An 18874-nucleotide genomic window follows, 5' to 3' on the forward strand; every position below is an offset into this window, starting at 1 on the left:
GTTGTAGTCCCGGCTGCCGTCGGGGTGGCTGCGGGGCGGCAGCGGGCGAACTACAACTCCCGGTGGGCGCCGCGGCAAGAAGAACGCCCCCACCCCCCCCCCCTGGGGGAGGTCGGAGAGAGGTGGTTTGAAGCCGGCCCGGCCGACGCATGCGCAGTGCGCCTTTTGCCCCACCCCGCGCCCATTTTGTGCAGGAACGGCCGGAGCGCGCGCGGGACCCGCCGCACGCGAGAGACCAGCCCACGTGACTGCCCGACGGTCGGGGCGCGAGGCAGCAGAAGCACGCGGCGGCGGGTCACGTGGCGGCACTCCCGCCAGCCCCTTTGGCCCCGCCCCCCCGAAGCCAAAAGAAGCACAAGAGGAGGAGCCAGCAATCACCCCCACCAAAAGGGGCAGAGGTTGAGGGAGAAAGATGCCCCGAATAGACAACGACGTGAAGCTCGACTTCAAGGACGTCTTGCTGCGGCCCAAACGCAGCACGCTGAAAAGCCGCAGCGAGGTATATTTTGTCCCTCCCCCCCCCCAAAAATGGACGGGGGGAGGGGCAGCGACGATGCAGATTACCGCTCTGTTCCACCGCCACGAGTGCCCTATCTCGGCATAAAATGGACGCTCGGACCCAGCCAGGCAGCCCCGCCACCCAGAGCTCCTCAGGTTTCCGCCACGATTCTGCCCCGTTAACGTCGGAAAGATGCGGCACAGAAACAGGCCATTTGGCCCAACCAGTCCGCACCGGCCGTTTATGCTCCACTCGAGCCTCCTCCCGCCTTTCCTCATCTAAACCTGTCCGCGTAACCCTCTATTCCCTTCTCCCCCGTGCGCTTGTCCGGCCTCCCCTGAGATGCATCGATACTATTCGCCTCAACCCCTCCCTGTGGCAGCGAGTTCCACATTCTCACCACACTCCGGGTAAAGAGGTTTCTTCTGAATTCCCCATTGGATTTCTTGGTGACCATCTTATATTGATGGCCTCTAGTTATGCTCTTCCCCACAAGTGGAAACATTCTGTATCCACTCTTATCAAAACTTTTCATCATTTTAATGACCTCTATTAAGTCACCCCCTCAGCCTTTTTTCAAAAGTAAAGAGACCCATCCTGTTCGTCCTTTCCTGATAGGTATACCCTCGCATTTCTGGGATCATCCTTGTAAATCTTCCCTGCACCCTCTCCAGTGCCTCTATACCCTTTTTACACTATGGCGACCAGAACTGTACGCAGTGCTCCCAAGTGTGGTCTAACCAAGGTTCGATACAGGTTTAGCATAACTCCCCTATTTTTCAATTCTATACCTCTAGAAATAAACCCTACTGGTTGGTTTGCTAACCTGCCTTAGGAATTTGTGTATTTATTCTACCTTTGTTCCTCTACACCACCTAGACTCGCACACTCTAAGTAATAAGTGACCTCCCTATTCTGCCTACCAAAATGTAATACCTCACATTTATTTGCTGGGAGCTGTTGAGTTGGGAGTGGCTTAGCCAGTCATGTGATGTTCACAAGACTCAATAAAACCCCAGCCAATTGGGTTCGGGGGAGCCACGATGAGGCATGCGGTCGTGAGCCTGGTGGATGAACTGGTAATGTGTAGTGTGATTGTTAAACCCTTTGCTAATAAACCCACTAGTTCTTAAGAGCAACGTGTCGCTATGAATTCTTAAGCAAAGAACCCATGAAGCAAATACATTACAGTCATGGAGGAGCAGACAGACGAACCCACTGTGTATTCACAACAGTGCCAATGTGAAGGTTTTACTGATTTCAAATCGGCAAATGTTTTGATTGTTTTGTCGATTAACCAGAGTTGTGTTCTCTTGTCCTCAGGTGGAGCTGATGCGATCCTTCACGTTCCGGAACTCCAAGCAGTCGTACACCGGCATTCCCATCATCGCCGCCAACATGGACACGGTGGGAACGTTTGAAATGGCAAAAGCGCTCAGCAAGGTGGGTGTGTGTACATCTGCGTCCCATTCCCCCTCCACCTACTGGGGTTCTGCTCACAAGCATCTTGCAGAATCCTAGAATGATACAGCACAGGAGAAGGACATTCTGGCCATCGACCCTGTGCCGACTCTTTGAAAGAGCTGTCCAATTAATCCCAGTCCCCTTCCGTTTCCCCAAAGCCCCACGCATTTTTTAAGAACATAAGAAAAGGAGTAAAGGGTTATAGGGAGCAGGCAGGGAAGTGGAACTGAGTCCATGATCTTATTGAATGGCGGAGCAGGTTCGAGGGGCCAAATGGCCTAATCCTGCTCCTATTTCTTATGTTCTTATGTAGGAGCAGGAGTAGGCCATTTGGCCCCTTGAGCCTGCTCTGCCATTCAATCAGATCATGGCTGATCTGATCATGGACTCAGCTCCACTTCCCTGCCCACTCCCCATAACCCTTGACTCTCTTATCGCTCAAAAATCTATCTCCACCTTAAATATATTCAATGACCCAACCTCCACAGCTCTCTGGGGCAGAGAATTCCAAAGATTCACCAGAGAAGAAATTGCTCCTCATAGAAACATAGAAAATAGGTGCAGGAGTAGGCCATTCGGCCCTTCGAGCCTGCACCACCATTCAAGAAGATCATGGCTGATCATTCACCTCAGTACCCCTTTCCTGCTTTCTCACCATACCCCTTGATCCCTTTAGCCGTAAGGGCCATATCTAACTCCCCCTTGAATATATCCAATGAACTGGCATCAACAACTCTCTGTGGTAGGGAATTCCACAGGTTAACAAGTCTGAGTGAAGAAGTTTCTCCTCATCTCGATCCTAAATGGCTTACCCCTTATCCTTAGAGTGTGACCCCTGGTTCTGGGACTTCCCCAACATCGGGAACATTCTTCCCGCATCTAACCTGTCCAGTCCCGTCAGAATCTTATATGTTTCTATGAGATCCCCTCTCATCCTTCTAAACTCCGTTTTAAATGAGCGGCCCCTTATTCTGAAACTATGCCCCCCTAGTTCTAGATTCCCCCACGAGGGGAAACATCCTCTCTGCATCCACCCTGTCAAGCCCACTCAGCATCTTACACGTTTCAATTTTCCCTTCAAGTATTTATCCAATTCTCTTTTGAACGTTCCCATGACTGCTTCCACTGCCCTTTCAGGCAGCGCATTCCAAATCACAACAACTCGCAAAAGAAAATTCTCATGTCGCCTCTACTTCTTTTGCCAGTCACCTTAAATCTGTGTCCTACCTAACAGTTTCTCCTTACACTATTAAAACCATTCATGATTTTGAACCTGACCCGATTGTGTGTTTTTCACGTGAGAGCCAAGGATGAGAGGGTTGTCCTTGGAGCAGAGATTGTGTAGGATGGGCCTATACTCTCTGGAGTTTAGAAGAACGAGAGGTGATCTCATTTGAAAGGCATAAAATTCTCAGAGGGCTTGACGGGGGTAGATACTGAGATGCTGTTTCCCCCCTGGGCTGGGGAGTCTAGAACCAGTGGTCACACAGTCTCAGGATAAGGGGTCGGCCATTTAGGACCGAGATGAGGAGAAACTTCTTCACTCAGAGGGTGGTGAATCTTTGAAATTCTCTGCCCCAGAGGGCTGTGGAGGCTCAGCCTTTGAGTGTATTCAAGACGGAGATTTTTGGATACGAAGGGAATCAAAGGATATTGTGATAGGGTGAGAAAGTGGAGTTGAGGTAGAAGATCAGCCACGATCTCATTGAATGAATCGAGGAACCGAATGGCCTATTCCTGCTCCTATTTCTTATGCTTCTTTTCGTGAGTGCCGCTGGGCTACTTGACTGTAGAGAATTTCAAAGATTCACCCCCCTCTGAGTGAAGAAGTTTCTCCTCATCTCAGTCCTAAATGGCCGACCCCTTATCCTGAGACTGTGCCCCCTAGTTCTAGACTCCCCAGCCCCGGGAGGAAACAGCATCTCAGTATCTACCCCGTCAAGCCCTCTGAGAATTTTATGCCTTTCAGATGACAGCAGACGTCACTTGATAGTGATCAGGAGAGGGAACCCTCTCTGTTTATTATTTTCCCTCTCGTCCCCAAATCATTGGGGCTCAGTACCAACTGTAATTTTCTCCAACTGAATATCGGGAAGACAGAAGCCATTATTTTCGGTCCTCGCCACAAACTCCGTTCCCTGGCCACTGACTCCATCCCTCGCCCCAACTCCTGAGGCTGAACCAGACTGTTTGCAACCTTGGTGTCACATATCCACAGCATAACTAAGACCACCTATGTCCACCTCCGTAACATCGCCCATCTCTGTCCCTGCCTCAGCTCATCTGCTGCTGAAGCCCTCACCCATGCCTTTGTTACCTCTCGACTATTCCAACCCACTCCTGGCTGGCCTCCCACGTTTTACCCTACGTAAACTAGAGGTGATCCAAAACTCGGCTGTCCGTGTCCTAACTCGCACCAAGTCCCGCTCACCCATCACCCCCTGTGCTCGCTGCCCCCGTGTCCTAACTCACACCCAGTCCCGCTCACCCATCACCCCCTGTGCTCGCTGCCCCCGTGTCCTAACTCGCACCGAGTCCCGCTTACCCATCACCCCCTGTGCTCGCTGCCCCATGTCCTAACTCACACCCAGTCCCGCTCACCCATCACCCCCTGTGCTCGCTGCCCCCATGTCCTAACTCGCACCGAGTCCCGCTCACCCATCACCCCCTGTGCTCACTGCCCCCGTGTCCTAACTCGCACCGAGTCCCGCTCACCCATCACCCCCTGTGCTCACTGCCCCCGTGTCCTAACTCGCACCCAGTCCCGCTCACCCATCACCCACTGTGCTCACTGCCTCGTGTCCTAACTCGCACCAAGTCCCGCTCACCCATCACCCCCTGTGCTCACTGCCCCGTGTCCTAACTCGCACCGAGTCCCGCTCACCCATCATTCCTGTGCTCACTGCCCCGTATCCTAACTCGCACCAAGTCCCGCTCACCCATCACCCCCTGTGCTCACTGCCCCGTGTCCTAACTCGCACCGAGTCCCGCTCACCCATCACCCCCTGTGCTCGCTGACCTACATTGGCTCCCGGTTAAGCAATGCCTCGATTTCACAATTCTCATCCTTGTTTACAAATCCCTCCATGGCCCTCGCCCCTCCCTATCTCTGTAATCTCCTCCAGCCCCACAACCCCTCGAGATGTCTGCACTCCTCTAATTCTGCCTTCTTGAGCATACCTGATTATAATCACTCCACCATCGGTGGCCGTGCCTTCTGTTGCCTGGGTCCCAAGCTCTGGAACTCCCTCCCTAAACCTCTCCGCCTCTCTGCATCTCTTTCCTCCTTCAAGACGCTCCTTAAAACCTACCTCTTCACCTGCGCAAATCTCTACTTATGCGACTCGGTGTCAAATCTTTATCTCATGATACATCTGTGAAGCGCCTTGGGAGGGTTCACTTCGTTACAGGCGCTATATAAATACAAGTTGTTGTTGTAGATGAAGACTACTGCAAATTAGAAGAATCATTCCAAAATATTCCACATTAAAAAGTAACGGAAACCTTTCTTGTACAAATAGGAAAAGACACATAGAAACATAGAAAATAGGTGCAGGAGTAGGCCATTCGGCCCTTCGAGCCTGCACCACCATTCAATGAGTTCATGGATGAACATGCAACTTCAGTACCCCATTCCTGCTTTCTCGCCATACCCCTTGATCCCCCCAGTAGTAAGGACTACATCTAACTCCTTTTTGAATATATTTCGTGAATTGGCCTCAACAACTTTCTGTGGTAGAGAATTCCACAGGTTCACCACTCTCTGGGTGAAGAAGTTTCTCCTCATCTCGGTCCTAAATGGCTTACCCCTTATCCATAGACTGTGACCCCCTGGTTCTGGACTTCCCCAACATCGGGAACGTTCTTCCTGCATCTAACCTGTCTAAACCCGTCAGAATTTTAAACGTTTCTATGAGATCCCCTCTCATTCTTCTGAACTCCAGTGAATACAAGCCCAGTTGATCCAGTCTTTCTTGATATGTCAGTCCCGCCATCCCAGGAATCAGTCTGGTGAACCTTCGCTGCACTCCCTCAATAGCAAGAATGTCCTTCCTCAAGTTAGGAGACCAAAACTGAACACAAATGGCTGATCATTCCCTCAGTACCCCATTCCTGCTTTCTCTCCATACCCCTTGATCCCTTTAGCCGCAAGGGTCATATCTAACTCCCTTTTAAATATAACTATCGACACAGAAGATGACTGCCTATGCTGCAAGCAACATGAACTCCAGTCTCCATTGTAAACCATCTTCTGAAACCCCTCCTCCCCTGCCTCCTCTTCCTCCTCCTCCTCATCATCATCATAGGCAGTCCCTCGGAATCGAGGAAGACTTGCTTCCACTCTAAAAATGAGTCCTTAGGTGACTGAACAGCCCAATACAGGAACCACAGTCCCTGTCACAGGTGGGACAGACAGTGGTTGAGGGAAGGGGAGGGTGGGACTGGTTTGCCGCACGCTCCTTCCGCTGCCTGCGCTTGCTTTCTGCGCGCTCTCGGCGACGAGACTCGAGGTGCTCAGCGCCCTCCCGGATGCACTTCCTCCACTTAGGGGCGGGACTGGTCTTTGGGCCCAGGGACTCCCAGGTGTCGGTGGGGATGTTGCACTTTATCAGGGAGGCTTTGAGGGTGGTCCCTTGTAACGTTTCCTCTGCCCACCTGGGGCTCGCTTGCGGTGAAGGAGTTCCGAGTAGAGCGCTTGCTTTGGGAGTCTCGTGTCGGGAGCATGCGGACAATGTGGCCCTGCCCAGCGGAGCTGGTCAAGCGTGGTTAGTGCTTCGATGCTGGGGATGTTGGCTTGGTCGAGGGCGAGGAGCTCAAGGACTGCTTTGTCAATAAGATTGAGACCATCCATTCAGCGATCTCTGCCACTTCCCTTTCTTCCCTTCGCCCACCAGTCCTCGATTCAATGCCTCGATTTAAAAATTCTCATTCTTATTTTCAAATCCCTCCATTCCTTATCTCACTGATGACTGCATGGTGTTCAGTGCCATTTGCAACTCCTCCGATAATGGAGCAGTCCATGCCCACATGCAGCAAGACCTGGACAACATTCAGGCTTGGGCTGATAAGTGGTAAGTAACATTCGCACCACACAAGTGTCAGGCAACGACCATCTCCAACTAGCGAGAGTCTAACCACCGCCCCTTGACATTCAACGACATTCCCATCGCCAAATCCCCCACCATCAACATCCTGGGGGTCACCGTTGACCAGAAACTTAACTGGACCAGCCACATAAATATTGTGGCAACAAGAGCAGGTCAGAGGCTGGGTATTCTGTGGTGAGTGTCTCATCTCCTGACTCCCCAAAGTCTTTCCACCATCTACAAGACACAAGTCAGGAGTGTGATGGAACACTCCCCACTTGCCTGGATGAGTTGCAGCTCCAACAACACTCGAGAAGCTCGACACCATCCAGGACACAGCAGCCCCGCTCGATCGACACGCTACCCACCACCTTCAACACTCACTCCCTCCACCACCGGCGCCCCCTGGCTGCAGTGTGCACCGTCTACAAGATGCACTGCAGCAACTCGCCAAGGCTTCTTCGGCAGCACCTCCCAAACCCGCGACCTCTACCCCCTAGAAGGACAAGGGCAGCAGGCGCACGGGAACACCACCACCTCCACGTTCCCCTCCCAGTCACACACCATCCCGACTTGGGAATATATCGGCCGTTCCTTCATCGTCGCTGGGTCACAATCCTGGAACTCCCTCCCCTTCACCACACGGACTGTAGCGGTTCAAGAAGGCGGCTCACCACCACCTTCTCAAGGGGCGATTTAGGGGATGGGCAATAAATGCCGGGGGGGGGGCCTTGCCAGCGACGCCCACATCCCAGGAACAAATTTAAAAAAATCAATTAAAAAAAAAAAATCTCAGTAACCTCCTCCAGCCCGACAACCCTCCGAGATCTCTACGCTTTTGCCCTCTTGAACATCCCCGACTTTAATCGCTCCAACATTGTTGGCCGTACCTTCTGTTGCCTCGGCCCCAAGCTCTGGAACTCCCTGCCTAAACCTCTCCGCCTCTCTACCTTTAAGATGCTCCTTAAAACCTACCTCTTTGACCAAGCTTTTGATTACCTATCCTAATATCTCCTTGTGTAGCTCGGTGTCAAATTTGGTTTGAGTCTCTGAACTGCCTCCAAAGCAAGTATTTAAGGAGGGATATACTTGTGTTGGAGGCAGTTTAGAGAAGGTTCACTCGGTTGATTCCGGAGATGAGGGGGTTGACTTATGAGGAAAGGTTGAGGAGGTTGGGCCTCTACTCATTGGAATTCAGAAGAATGAGAGGTGATCTTATCGAAACGTATAAGATTATGAGGGGGCTCGGCAAGGTGGATGCAGAGAGGATGTTTCCACTGATGGGGGAGACTAGAACTCGGGGGCATGGTCTTAGAATAAGGGGCCGCCCATTTAAAACTGAGATGAGGAGGAATTTCTTCTCTCAGAGGGTTGTAAATCTGTGGAATTCTCTGCCCCAGAGAGCTGTGGAGGCTGGGTCATTGAATATATTTAAGTCGGAGATAGACAGTTTCTTAAACGATAAGGGAATAAGGGGAGCGGGCGGGGAAGTGGAGCTGAGTCCATGATCGGATCAGCCATGATCGTATTAAATGGCGGAACAGGCTCGAGGGGCCGAATGGCCGCCTCCTGCTCCTATTTCTTATGTGCTTACGCTCCTGTGAAGCACCTTGGGACGTTTTGCCACGTTCAAGGCGCGGTTTAAGTGCGAGTTGTCGCCTCGGAACTTTAAAGTGCGTTGCAACTGACCCCTTGCTGTTTGTTTCCTCGCTCAGTTCTCGCTGTTCACCGCGATCCACAAGCACTACACAGTGGAGCAGTGGAAGCAGTTTGCCGTCAGTAACCCCGAGTGTCTGCAGGTGAGTGGGGAGGGGGCGGGGGGGGGGGGGAGGAGAGTCGTTGGGGGGGGTTGGGCGGGGGACTTCCTGGTTCCGAACCAGGCAGGCGGAGAGTGCGTGCGTGCGCGCGCGGAAGAGCAGAGGTAGACTCGGGAGTGTGAGCGTAGGAGGGAATGGGACGGGGTGTAACGTGAAAAGTGGGTCAGCATTGTGGGAGGGGGGGGGGGGGGGGTGAGGGTGAGGTGAAGAGAGATCGTGCGGGCGATACGTCAAAAGAAAGACTTTGGGCTAGAAATTCACCTCCGCCCGAAACTGGGCGGCCTATCGGGCTGTGGCGGCCTATCCATCGAAATTCAGCTCTTCGGGAAGTTTGCTTTTCCATCGTGGGGCCGGGGCGATTTGGCCGTCGCTAGCAGAGCGGAAGTGGGGGAGGGGAGGCGTGCCCGCCGCTGTCACACATCAGCGCCGCGCTGATGACGTCATAGCGCTGGCGCGCCACAATGTCCCGCCCCTTCAGTTAAAGGGGAGGGCCGCTGAGAATGCTACATGCGTTTTAGTTCGGGCCACTGGGCCACCAGGGGAGGGTTTTGGCCGTGCCAGCGGCCTTGCCCACCCCCCCACAAGAGGGGAGCGCCAGGCTGCCTGTTGGCGGCCCAGCCTCACCCGGGGCCATCATTGTCGGCCGGCCAAAAAAAAAGCATGTCGCCGGTGGCGACGCCACCTCCCCTTTAAGGGAGGCCCGAGCCGCCACCTTCACAGCGAGTGCACCGACAGCAAAAAGCTTCCCGGACACTGCTGCATCCCTGAGGGAAGGGCCATTTACAAAATGGCGGCCCCCTCCACGGGGAGTCGGTGGCCATTCCGCGCCGTCCCGTGGCCGCCGCGGTCCGAGGCCTTGTCGGGAGGGGCCATTTCGGGCCCCCTTAGCATTTCCGGGGGGGGGTTACGTTGGCAGGACGTCCCACAGCACGTCCCAGCTTTTACCGTTTAGTCGCCGTGTGGGCGAACACATTTCAGCGCTCAGCAAGATCCCGCAGGCAATGAGCGGATCCGGTTCAGCTGAGTTTGTGGGTGTTTCCCCGAGGCGGGAACGCCGGCCCCCGCTCGCCTTCCTGCGCCGGCCGTGGGATCGTCAACATCCGAACCGGGAGAGCAGGCGTGGGGCCACGGTTTCACGTCTCATCCGAAGGACAGCACCTCCGACATCGCAGCGGAGGCTCCCTCAGAGTGTCTGCCCTCGATTACGGGCTCGAGTCCAGGCGTGGGGCTCGTACCCACGACCTTCTGACTCGGGGAGGAATGGTGGGGGGGGGGGGGGGGAAGAGAGAGGGAGACGGACTGAGCCAACGTGACACTCGGGTAGGAAGAATAAAAAAGCAAATTCTTACTGAAATGGAGAGAGTCTACAGAATGCTGCAGTACAGAGGGACCTGGGGGTCCTCGTACACGAAACACACAAAGTTAGTATGCAGGTACAGCAAGTGATCAGGAAGGCCAATGGAATGTTGGCCTTTATTGCAAGGGGGATGGAGTATAAAAGCAGAGAAGTCCTGCTACAACTGTACAGGGTATTGGTGAGGCCACACCTGGAGTACTGCGTGCAGTTTTGGTCTCCCTATCTAAGGAAGGATATACTTGCATTGGAGGCTGTTCAGAGAAGGTTCACTCGGTTGATTCCAGATTTGAAGAGGTTGTCTTGTGAAGAAAGGTTGAGCAGGTTGGGCCTATACTCATTGGAGTTTAGAAGAATGAGAGGTGATCTTATCGAAACTTATAAGATTCTGAGGCGGCTTGAGAGGGTGGATGCAGAGAGGATGTTTCCCCTCGTGGGGGAACCTAAAACTAGGGGGCATAGTTTCAGAATAAGGGGTCGCTATTGAACATAGCAGCATAGAAATTTACAGGGCAGAAGGAGGCCATTTCGGCCCATTGTGTCCGCGCCGGCCGACAAAGAGCCGCACGGCCCTCGGTCAGCAGCCCTGAAGGATGAACAATGACGGAAAGGTAAAGAGCACCCAGCCCAACCAGTCCGCCTCACCACAACTGCGACACCCCTTGCACCGAAACATTCTACACTCCACCCCAACCGGAGCCATGTGAGATGGAAATGAGGAGGAATTTCTTCTCTCAGAGGGTTGTAAATCTGTGGAATTCTCTGCCCCAGAGAGCTGTGGGGGCTGGGTCATTGAATATATTTAAGGTGGAGATAGACAGATTTTTGAGCGATAAGGGAGTGAAGGGTTATGGGGAGCGGGCGGGGAAGTGGAGCTGAGTCCATGATCAGATCAGCCATGATCTTATTGAACATAAGAACATAAGAATTAGGAACAGGAGTAGGCCATCTAGCCCCTCGAGCCTGCTCCGCCATTCAACGAGATCATGGCTGATCTGGCCGTGGACTCAGCTCCACTTACCCGCCCGCTCCCCGTAACCCGTAATTCCCTTATTGGTTAAAAATCTATCTATCTGTGACTTGAATACATTCAATGAGCTAGCCTCAACTGCTTCCTTGGGCAGAGAATTCCACAGATTCACAACCCTCTGGGCGAAGAAATTCCTTCTCAACTCGGTTTTAAATTGGCTCCCCCTGTATTTTGAGGCTGTGCCCCCTAGTTCTAGTCTCCCCGACCAGTGGAAACAACCTCTCTGCCTCGATCTTGTCTATCCCTTTCATTATTTTAAATGTTTCTATAAGATCACCCCTCATCCTTCTGAACTCCCAACGAGTAAAGACCCAGTCTGCTCAATCTATCATCATAAGGTAACCCCCTCATCTCCGGAATCAGCCGAGTGAATCGTCTCTGTACCCCCTCCAAAGCTAGTATATCCTTCCTTAAGTAAGGTGACAAAAACTGCACGCAGTACTCCAGGTGCGGCCTCACCAATACCCTGTACAGTTGCAGCAGGACCTCCCTGCTTTTGTACTCCATCCCTCTCGCGATGAAGGCCAACATCCCATTCGCCTTCCCGATTACCTGCTGCACCTGAATGGCGGAGCGGGCTGGAGGGGCTGACTGGCCGACTCCTGCTCCGATTTCTCATGTTCTTATGTCCCCGCAGAGCGTGGCAGCGAGTTCCGGCACTGGGCCCAACGACTTTAAGAATCTGACGGCGATCCTGGAGCTGCTGCCGGAGGTTCGTTACATCTGCCTGGACGTCGCCAACGGTTACTCGGAGCACTTTGTGGAGTTTTTAAAAGACGTGAGGAGCAAGTTCCCAGACCACACCATCATGGTAAGCGAGGAGCGCAGATTCCGGGCTCCGTAACCAGTGCGTCAACCTGGGGTTCGATGAGGGGAGACGGGATTTCGGCAAGAAATAACAGTCTTGCAGTTCCACCACGCCTTTTCCCACCTCCGGACCAATCAAGCACCCTTTGTTGAAGTGCAGTCACTGCCGCGACGACGCTTCGTTACAACAGCGGCAGCCAATTTAAGCACAGCAAGATCCCACAAACAGCAATGCGATCAAAAGAAAGATGCGCATTCACATAGCGCCTTTCACAACCACCGGATGTCTCAAAGCGCTTCACACCCAGTGAAGTACTTTTGGGAGTGTAGTCACTGCTGTAATGTGGGAAACGCCAATTTGCGCACAGCAAGCTCCCACACACAGCAATGTGATAATGACCCAGATAATCTGTCCAGCGGGAGAATGCTTTTCTGAGGTAGGGGCTAAGGCTCATTATTGAGGACAGTGTAGAGGGAGCTTTACTCTGTATCTAACCCCGTGCTGTACCTGCCCTGGGAGTGTTTGATGGGACAGTGTAGAGGGAGCTTTACTCTGTATCTAACCCCGTGCTGTACCTGCCCTGGGAGTGTTTGATGGGACAGTGTAGAGGGAGCTTTACTCTGTATCTAACCCCGTGCTGTACCTGCCCTGGGAGTGTTTGATGGGACAGTGTAGAAGGAGCTTTACTCTGTATCTAACCCCGTGCTGTACCTGCCCTGGGAGTGTTTGATGGGACAGTGTAGAGGGAGCTTTACTCTGTATCTAACCCCGTGCTGTACCTGCCTTGGGAGTGTTTGATGGGACAGTGTAGAGGGAGCTTTACTCTGTATCTAACCCGTGCTGTACCTGCCCTGGGAGTGTTTGATGGGACAGTGTAGAGGGAGCTTTACTCTGTATCTAACCCGTGCTGTACCTGCTTTGGGAGTGTTTGATGGGACAGTGTAAAGGGAGCTTTACCCTGTATTTAACCCGTGCTGTACCTGCCCTGGGAGTGTTTGATGGGACAGTGTAGAGGGAGCTTTACTCTGAATCTAACCCATGCTGTACCTGCCCTGGGAGTGTTTGATGGGACAGTGTAGAGGGAGCTTTACTCTATATCTAACCCGTGCTGTACCTGCCCTGGGAGTGTTTGATGGGACAGTGTACATAAGAACATAAGAAATAGGAGCAGGAGTAGGCCATACGGCCCCTCGAGCCTGCTCTGCCATTTAATACGATCATGGCTGATCTGATCATGGACTCAGCTCCACTTCCCCTCCCGCTCCCCATAACCCCTTATCCCCTTATCGTTTAAGAAACTGTCTATTTCTATCTTAAATATATTCAATGTCCCAGCTTCCACAGTTCTCTGTCACAGCTAATTCCACAGATTTACAACCCTCTGAGAGATGAAATTTCTCCTCATCTCTGTTTTAAATGGGTGGCCCCTTATTCTAAGATCATGCCCTCTAGTTCTAGTCTCCCTCATCAGTGGAAACATCCTCTCTGCATCCATCTTATCTTATACGTTTCGATAAGATCACCTCTCATTCTGCTGAATTCCAATGAGTAGAGGCCCAACCTACTCAACCTGCCTCATAAGTCAACCCCCTCATCCCCGGAATCAACCGAGTGAACCTTCTCTGAACTGCCTCCAAAGCAAGTATATTCTTTCGTAAATATGGAAACCAAAGCTGCACGCAGTATTCCAGGTGTGGCCTCACCAATACCCTGTATAACTGTAGCAAGACTTCCCTGCTTTTATATTCCATCCCCTTTGCAATAAAGGCCAAGATACCATTGGTCTTCCTGATCACTTGCTGTACCTGCATACTCTCCTTTTGTGTTTCATGCACAAGTACCCCCAGGTCCCGCTGTACTGCAGCACTTTGCAATCTTTCTCCATTTAAATAATAACTTGCTCTTTGATTTTTTTCTGCCAAAGTGCATGACCTCACACTTTCCAACATTATAATCCATCTGCCAAATTTTTGCCCACTCACTTAGCCTGTCTATGTCCATTTGCAGATTTTTTGTGTTCTCCTCACACATTGCTTTTCCTCCCATCTTTGTATCGTCAGCAAACTTGGCTACGTTACACTCAGTCCCTTCTTCCAAGTCGTTAATATAGATTGTAAATAGTTGGGGTCCCAGCACTGATCCCTGCGGCACCCCACTAGTTACTGGTTGCCAACCAGACAATGAACCATTTCCCGACTCTCTGTTTTCTGTTAGTTAGCCAATCCTCTATCCATGCTAATATATTACCCCAACCCCGTGAACTTTTATCTTGTGCAGTAACCTTTTATGTGGCACCTTGTCAAATGCCTTCTGGAAATCCAAATACACCACATCCACTGGTTCCCCTTTATCCACCCTGTTCGTTACATCCTCAAAGAACTCCAGCAAATTTGTCAAACATAACTTCCCCTTCATAAATCCATGCTGACTCTGCCTGACCGAATTTTGCTTTTCCAAATGTCCTGCTACTGCTTCTTTAATAATGGACCCCAACATTTTCCCAACCACAGATGTTAGCTAACTGGTCTATAGTTTCCTGCTTTTTGTCTGCCTCCTTTTTTAAATAAGGGCGTTACATTTGCAGTTTTCCAATCTCCCCAGAATCCAGGGAATTTTGGTAAATTACAACCATTGCATCCACAATGCCTACCGCTACTTCTCTTAAGACCCTAGGATGTGAGCCATCAGGTCCAGGGGTTTTATCTGCCTTTAGTTCCATTATCTTACTGAGTACCACCTCCTTAGTGATTGTGTTAAGTTCCTCCCCCCCCCGTAGCTCCTTGACTGTCCACTGTTGGAATATTGTTCGTGTCCTCTACCGTAAAGACTGATACCACTGTTCATCAACCGTCCTACACTTTAATCTATTTTCCCAGTCCACTTTACCCAACTCTGCCCTCATACCTTCATAGTCTCCTTTATTTAAGCTTAGTACGCTGGTTAGAGATCCAACTTTCTCACCCTCCATCTGAATTTGAAATTCACCCATGCTATGATCACTCATTCCAAGGGATCCTTTACTAGGAGATTGTTTATTAATCCTGTCTCATTGCACAGGACCAGATCTAAGATAGCCTGCCCCCTGGTTAGTTCCGTTACATACTGCTGAAGGAACCCGTCCCTTACGCTCTCTATGAACTCCTCCTCAAGGCTACCCTGACCAATTTGATTTGTCCAATCAATATGGAGGTTAAAATCACCCATGATTATTGCTGTTCCCTTTTTACAAGCCCCCACTATTTCCTGGTTTATGCTCCAACCAACAGAGTTGCTACTGTCAGAGGGCCTATAGACTATGCCCACCAGTGACTTATTGTTCCTTATCTCCACCCAAACTGTTTCAACACCCTGAACATTTGAGCCAATATCGTTTCTTACTATTGCAGTGATTCCATCCTTTATCAATAGAGCTACCCCACCTCCTTTTCCTTTCTGTCTGTCCTTCCGGATTGTCAAGTACCCCTGAATATTTAGTTCCCAGACCTGGTCATCTTGCAACCACGTCTCTGTAATGGCTATCAGATCATACCTATTTGTCTCAATTTGTGCCGTCAACTCATCTATTTTATTACAAACGCTACGTGCATTTTGACAAAGTGCCTTTTAAGTTTGTTTTTTTTTACCCTTTTTTCCTGTTTGTTTCCTCTCCTCTTCAAACTCACTTTCTTTATTTTTGCTTTCTAATTCTAGCTTTACTCCCCTCCCTACTGAGTCTATTTTCAGGTTCCCATCCCCCCCGCCAAACTAGTTTAAACCCTCCCCAGCAGCACTAGCAAACCCCACCGTGAGGATATTGGCCCCGGCTCTGTCCGCTGGCTTGTACAGGTCCCACCCCCCCCCAGATTCGGTCCGAATGCCTCAGGAAACTAAAGCCCTCCCCCCTGCACCATCTCTCCAGCCACCTATTCATCTGCTCTATCCTCCTATTTCCCCTGCTCTATCCCCTGTCCTCCTTGTAGCTGCCCTTGGAGTATTTTTTGGTGTTGATACCAGTTGTCCAGTTTCCTTTACTTAAAATCCCTCACCAGAAATACCTGCCAATAAGATGGAAACAGACATGGTAAAGGAGCCCAGATCAGAGTACATTTAAGTAGAAGCAAGGCAGTTCACCTGCAACGGAAGCGACTGTCTGTGGGCGGAGAACGTTTTGGGGTCGGAAGTCAGTCCCGCCGTTTTTTGCGTCGGTGTCGCGGCCCGAGTGCTGATTTTAGGGCCCCGGCGTGAGGTGCAGGCTCAAACAGAAAAATTCCGTTTTTAACGGCCAAAGATGAGAGCGCAGCGCTAAAACGTGGCGTTGAACCCTCACCCTCGGGCGGGAGCTGAGGAGGCCGACTGAATCTGGCAGCGGGAGTCTGCCGCCACGCTAGCTGGAAAAAAGGGGAGATAGAAAAACTCTTCAAACTTCCCCCACACACACAAACTCCCCCCACTGTTACGGCTGAAGACAAAATGAAGAACTAAATAAAGAATAAAACTTAACCTTGCCCTCTGGCCGATTCTGGCCGGGTTCCGCTGTTTAACCACCATTTATCCCAGGCTGGACGGCCGGCCTCCTGTCGGGAAGGCCGCCCGTTCAAACTAAACATCGTGACAGAGGCGCCACCAAGGGGTTGTCGCGTGCTGGATGACGTCACCACGCGGGTGGCATTAGCCCCCCCCCCCACCGTTGCCTCTTGGTGTCTCTGCCAAAGAGTCGGTTCAATTCCAGCCGGGGGCGCAGTCAGCGTTCACTGTCGAAGGCCACCCTTTGCCGCCCATTAGCTGCTGTCCGCCCGCGGTGACGGAGAGGCGGTACAAACTGAGTTTCGAACCCTTTGTCTCTGTCGTCACCAACTGGGAATTAAACGGGTACACAAATATTTCAGACATGCGGTGGCAGTTATTTTCTTTTGTCGTTTTGGGCCCGGCTCCCATTCCAAACCGGCCGGTGTTTTAACATTCCCCGTGGGCTTCTCCTCCCCAGGCGGGAAATGTGGTGACGGGTGAGATGGTGGAGGAACTCATCCTGGCTGGAGCCGACATCATCAAAGTTGGGATCGGACCAGGTAATTATCAATGAGCAGGAATGTCCAGGGGGTGGGTGGTGCAGCGGGAATGGGGGCTGTCCTGATGAGAAACTCTGCGGATGGGGGAGTGTGTGGCACTGTACGGGGTGGGGGGGTGGGGGGGGAGTGTACGGGGTGGGGGGGGGGGTGGGGGGGGAGTGTGGGAATGTACGGGGTGGGGGAGCGGGGGAGTGTGTGGGACTGTACGGGGGGAGAGGGGGAGTGTGTGGGACTGTACGGGGGTGGGGGAGAGTGTGGGACTGCACGGGGGGAGAGGGAGAGTGTGGGACTGTACGGGGGGAGAGGGAGAGTGTGGGACTGTACGGGGGGAGAGGGGGAGAGTGTGGGACTGTACGGGGGGAGAGGGGGAGTGTGTGGGACTGTACGGGGGTGGGGGAGAGTGTGGGACTGCACGGGGGGAGAGGGAGAGTGTGGGACTGTACGGGGGGAGAGGGAGAGTGTGGGACTGTACGGGGGGAGAGGGGGAGAGTGTGGGACTGTACGGGGGGAGAGGGGGAGTGTGTGGGACTGTACGGGGGTGGGGGAGAGTGTGGGACTGCACGGGGGGAGAGGGAGAGTGTGGGACTGTACGGGGGGAGAGGGAGAGTGTGGGACTGTACGGGGGGAGAGGGGGAGAGTGTGGGACTGTACGGGGGGGAGAGGGGGAGTGTGTGGGACTGTACGGGGGGAGAGGGGGAGTGTGTGGGACTGTACGGGGGGGAGAGGGAGAGTGTGGGACTGTACGGGGGGAGAGGGTGAGAGTGTGGGACTGTAGAGGGGGAGTGTGTGGGACTGTACAGGGCTGGGGGAGTGTGTGGGACTGTACGAGGGGGAGTGTGTGGGACTGTACGGGGGGAGAGGGGGAGAGTGTGGGACTGTACGGGGGGGAGAGGGGGAGTGTGTGGGACTGTACGGGGGGAGAGGGGGAGAGTGTGGAACTGTACGGGGGGGAGAGGGGGAGTGTGTGGGACTGTACGGGGGGAGAGGGGGAGAGTGTGGGACTGTACGGGGGGGAGAGGGGGAGTGTGTGGGACTGTACGGGGGGGAGAGGGGGAGTGTGTGGGACTGTACGGGGGGAGAGGGGGAGAGTGTGGGACTGTACGGGGGGGAGAGGGGGAGTGTGTGGGACTGTACAGGGCTGGGGGAGTGTGTGGGACTGTACGGGGGTGGGGGGGGGGGTGGAGTGTGTGGGACTGTACGGGGGGTGGGGGGGGGAGTGTGTGGAACTGTACGGGGGTGGGGGGGGGGGGTGAGTGTGTGGGACTGTACGGGGGGTGGTGGGGGGGAGTGTGTGGGACTGTACGGGGGGTGGGGGGGGAGTGTGGTACTGTACGGGGAGGTGGGGAGTGTGGGGAACTGTACGGGGTGGGGGAGGGGCGGGGAGTATGTGGGACTGTACGGGGGGATGGTGGGGAGTGTGTGGGACTGTACGGATGGGGCGGGGGTGTACCATGTAATGTACGTTCCTTGTGAGGATGCTCACAGGTTTGTTGAGCTGTTGAGGCGGTAGTGGCTTAGCCAGTCACGTGATGTTCACAAGGCTCAATAAAACCCCAGCCAGTTGGGTTTGGGGGATCCACAATGGGGCAGGTGGTTGTGAGCCTGGTGGATGAACTGGTAATGTGCCGTGTGATTGTTGAACCTTTGCTAATAAACCAACTAGTTCTTGATAGCAGAGAGCCCATGAAGCAAATACGTTCCACACGGGACTGTCTGGGCAGGGTGGAGAGTGAGTGGTAATTTGACTAATGACGGAAGGCGCCTGTGTGT

The 18874-nt window shown here is 52.9% G+C and overlaps 1 protein-coding gene across 1 annotated transcript in view; it reads left to right on the top strand.

The window, feature by feature from the left end:
* The first annotated feature begins 163 nt into the window (after window positions 1-163).
* Window positions 164-18874, top strand: part of LOC139235596 (GMP reductase 2) — a 98357-nt gene continuing 79646 nt past the window's right edge. The window contains exons 1-5 of the mRNA XM_070866630.1: window positions 164-499; window positions 1823-1942; window positions 8766-8849; window positions 11889-12062; window positions 17023-17104. Coding sequence (XP_070722731.1) covers window positions 413-499; window positions 1823-1942; window positions 8766-8849; window positions 11889-12062; window positions 17023-17104 — 547 coding nt within the window. The 5' untranslated portion in view covers window positions 164-412. The remainder of the gene's footprint in view (window positions 500-1822; window positions 1943-8765; window positions 8850-11888; window positions 12063-17022; window positions 17105-18874) is intronic.

The sequence above is a fragment of the Pristiophorus japonicus genome, chromosome 23 (assembly GCF_044704955.1).
Source record: "Pristiophorus japonicus isolate sPriJap1 chromosome 23, sPriJap1.hap1, whole genome shotgun sequence".
NCBI classification, from domain to species: Eukaryota; Metazoa; Chordata; class Chondrichthyes; family Pristiophoridae; genus Pristiophorus; species Pristiophorus japonicus.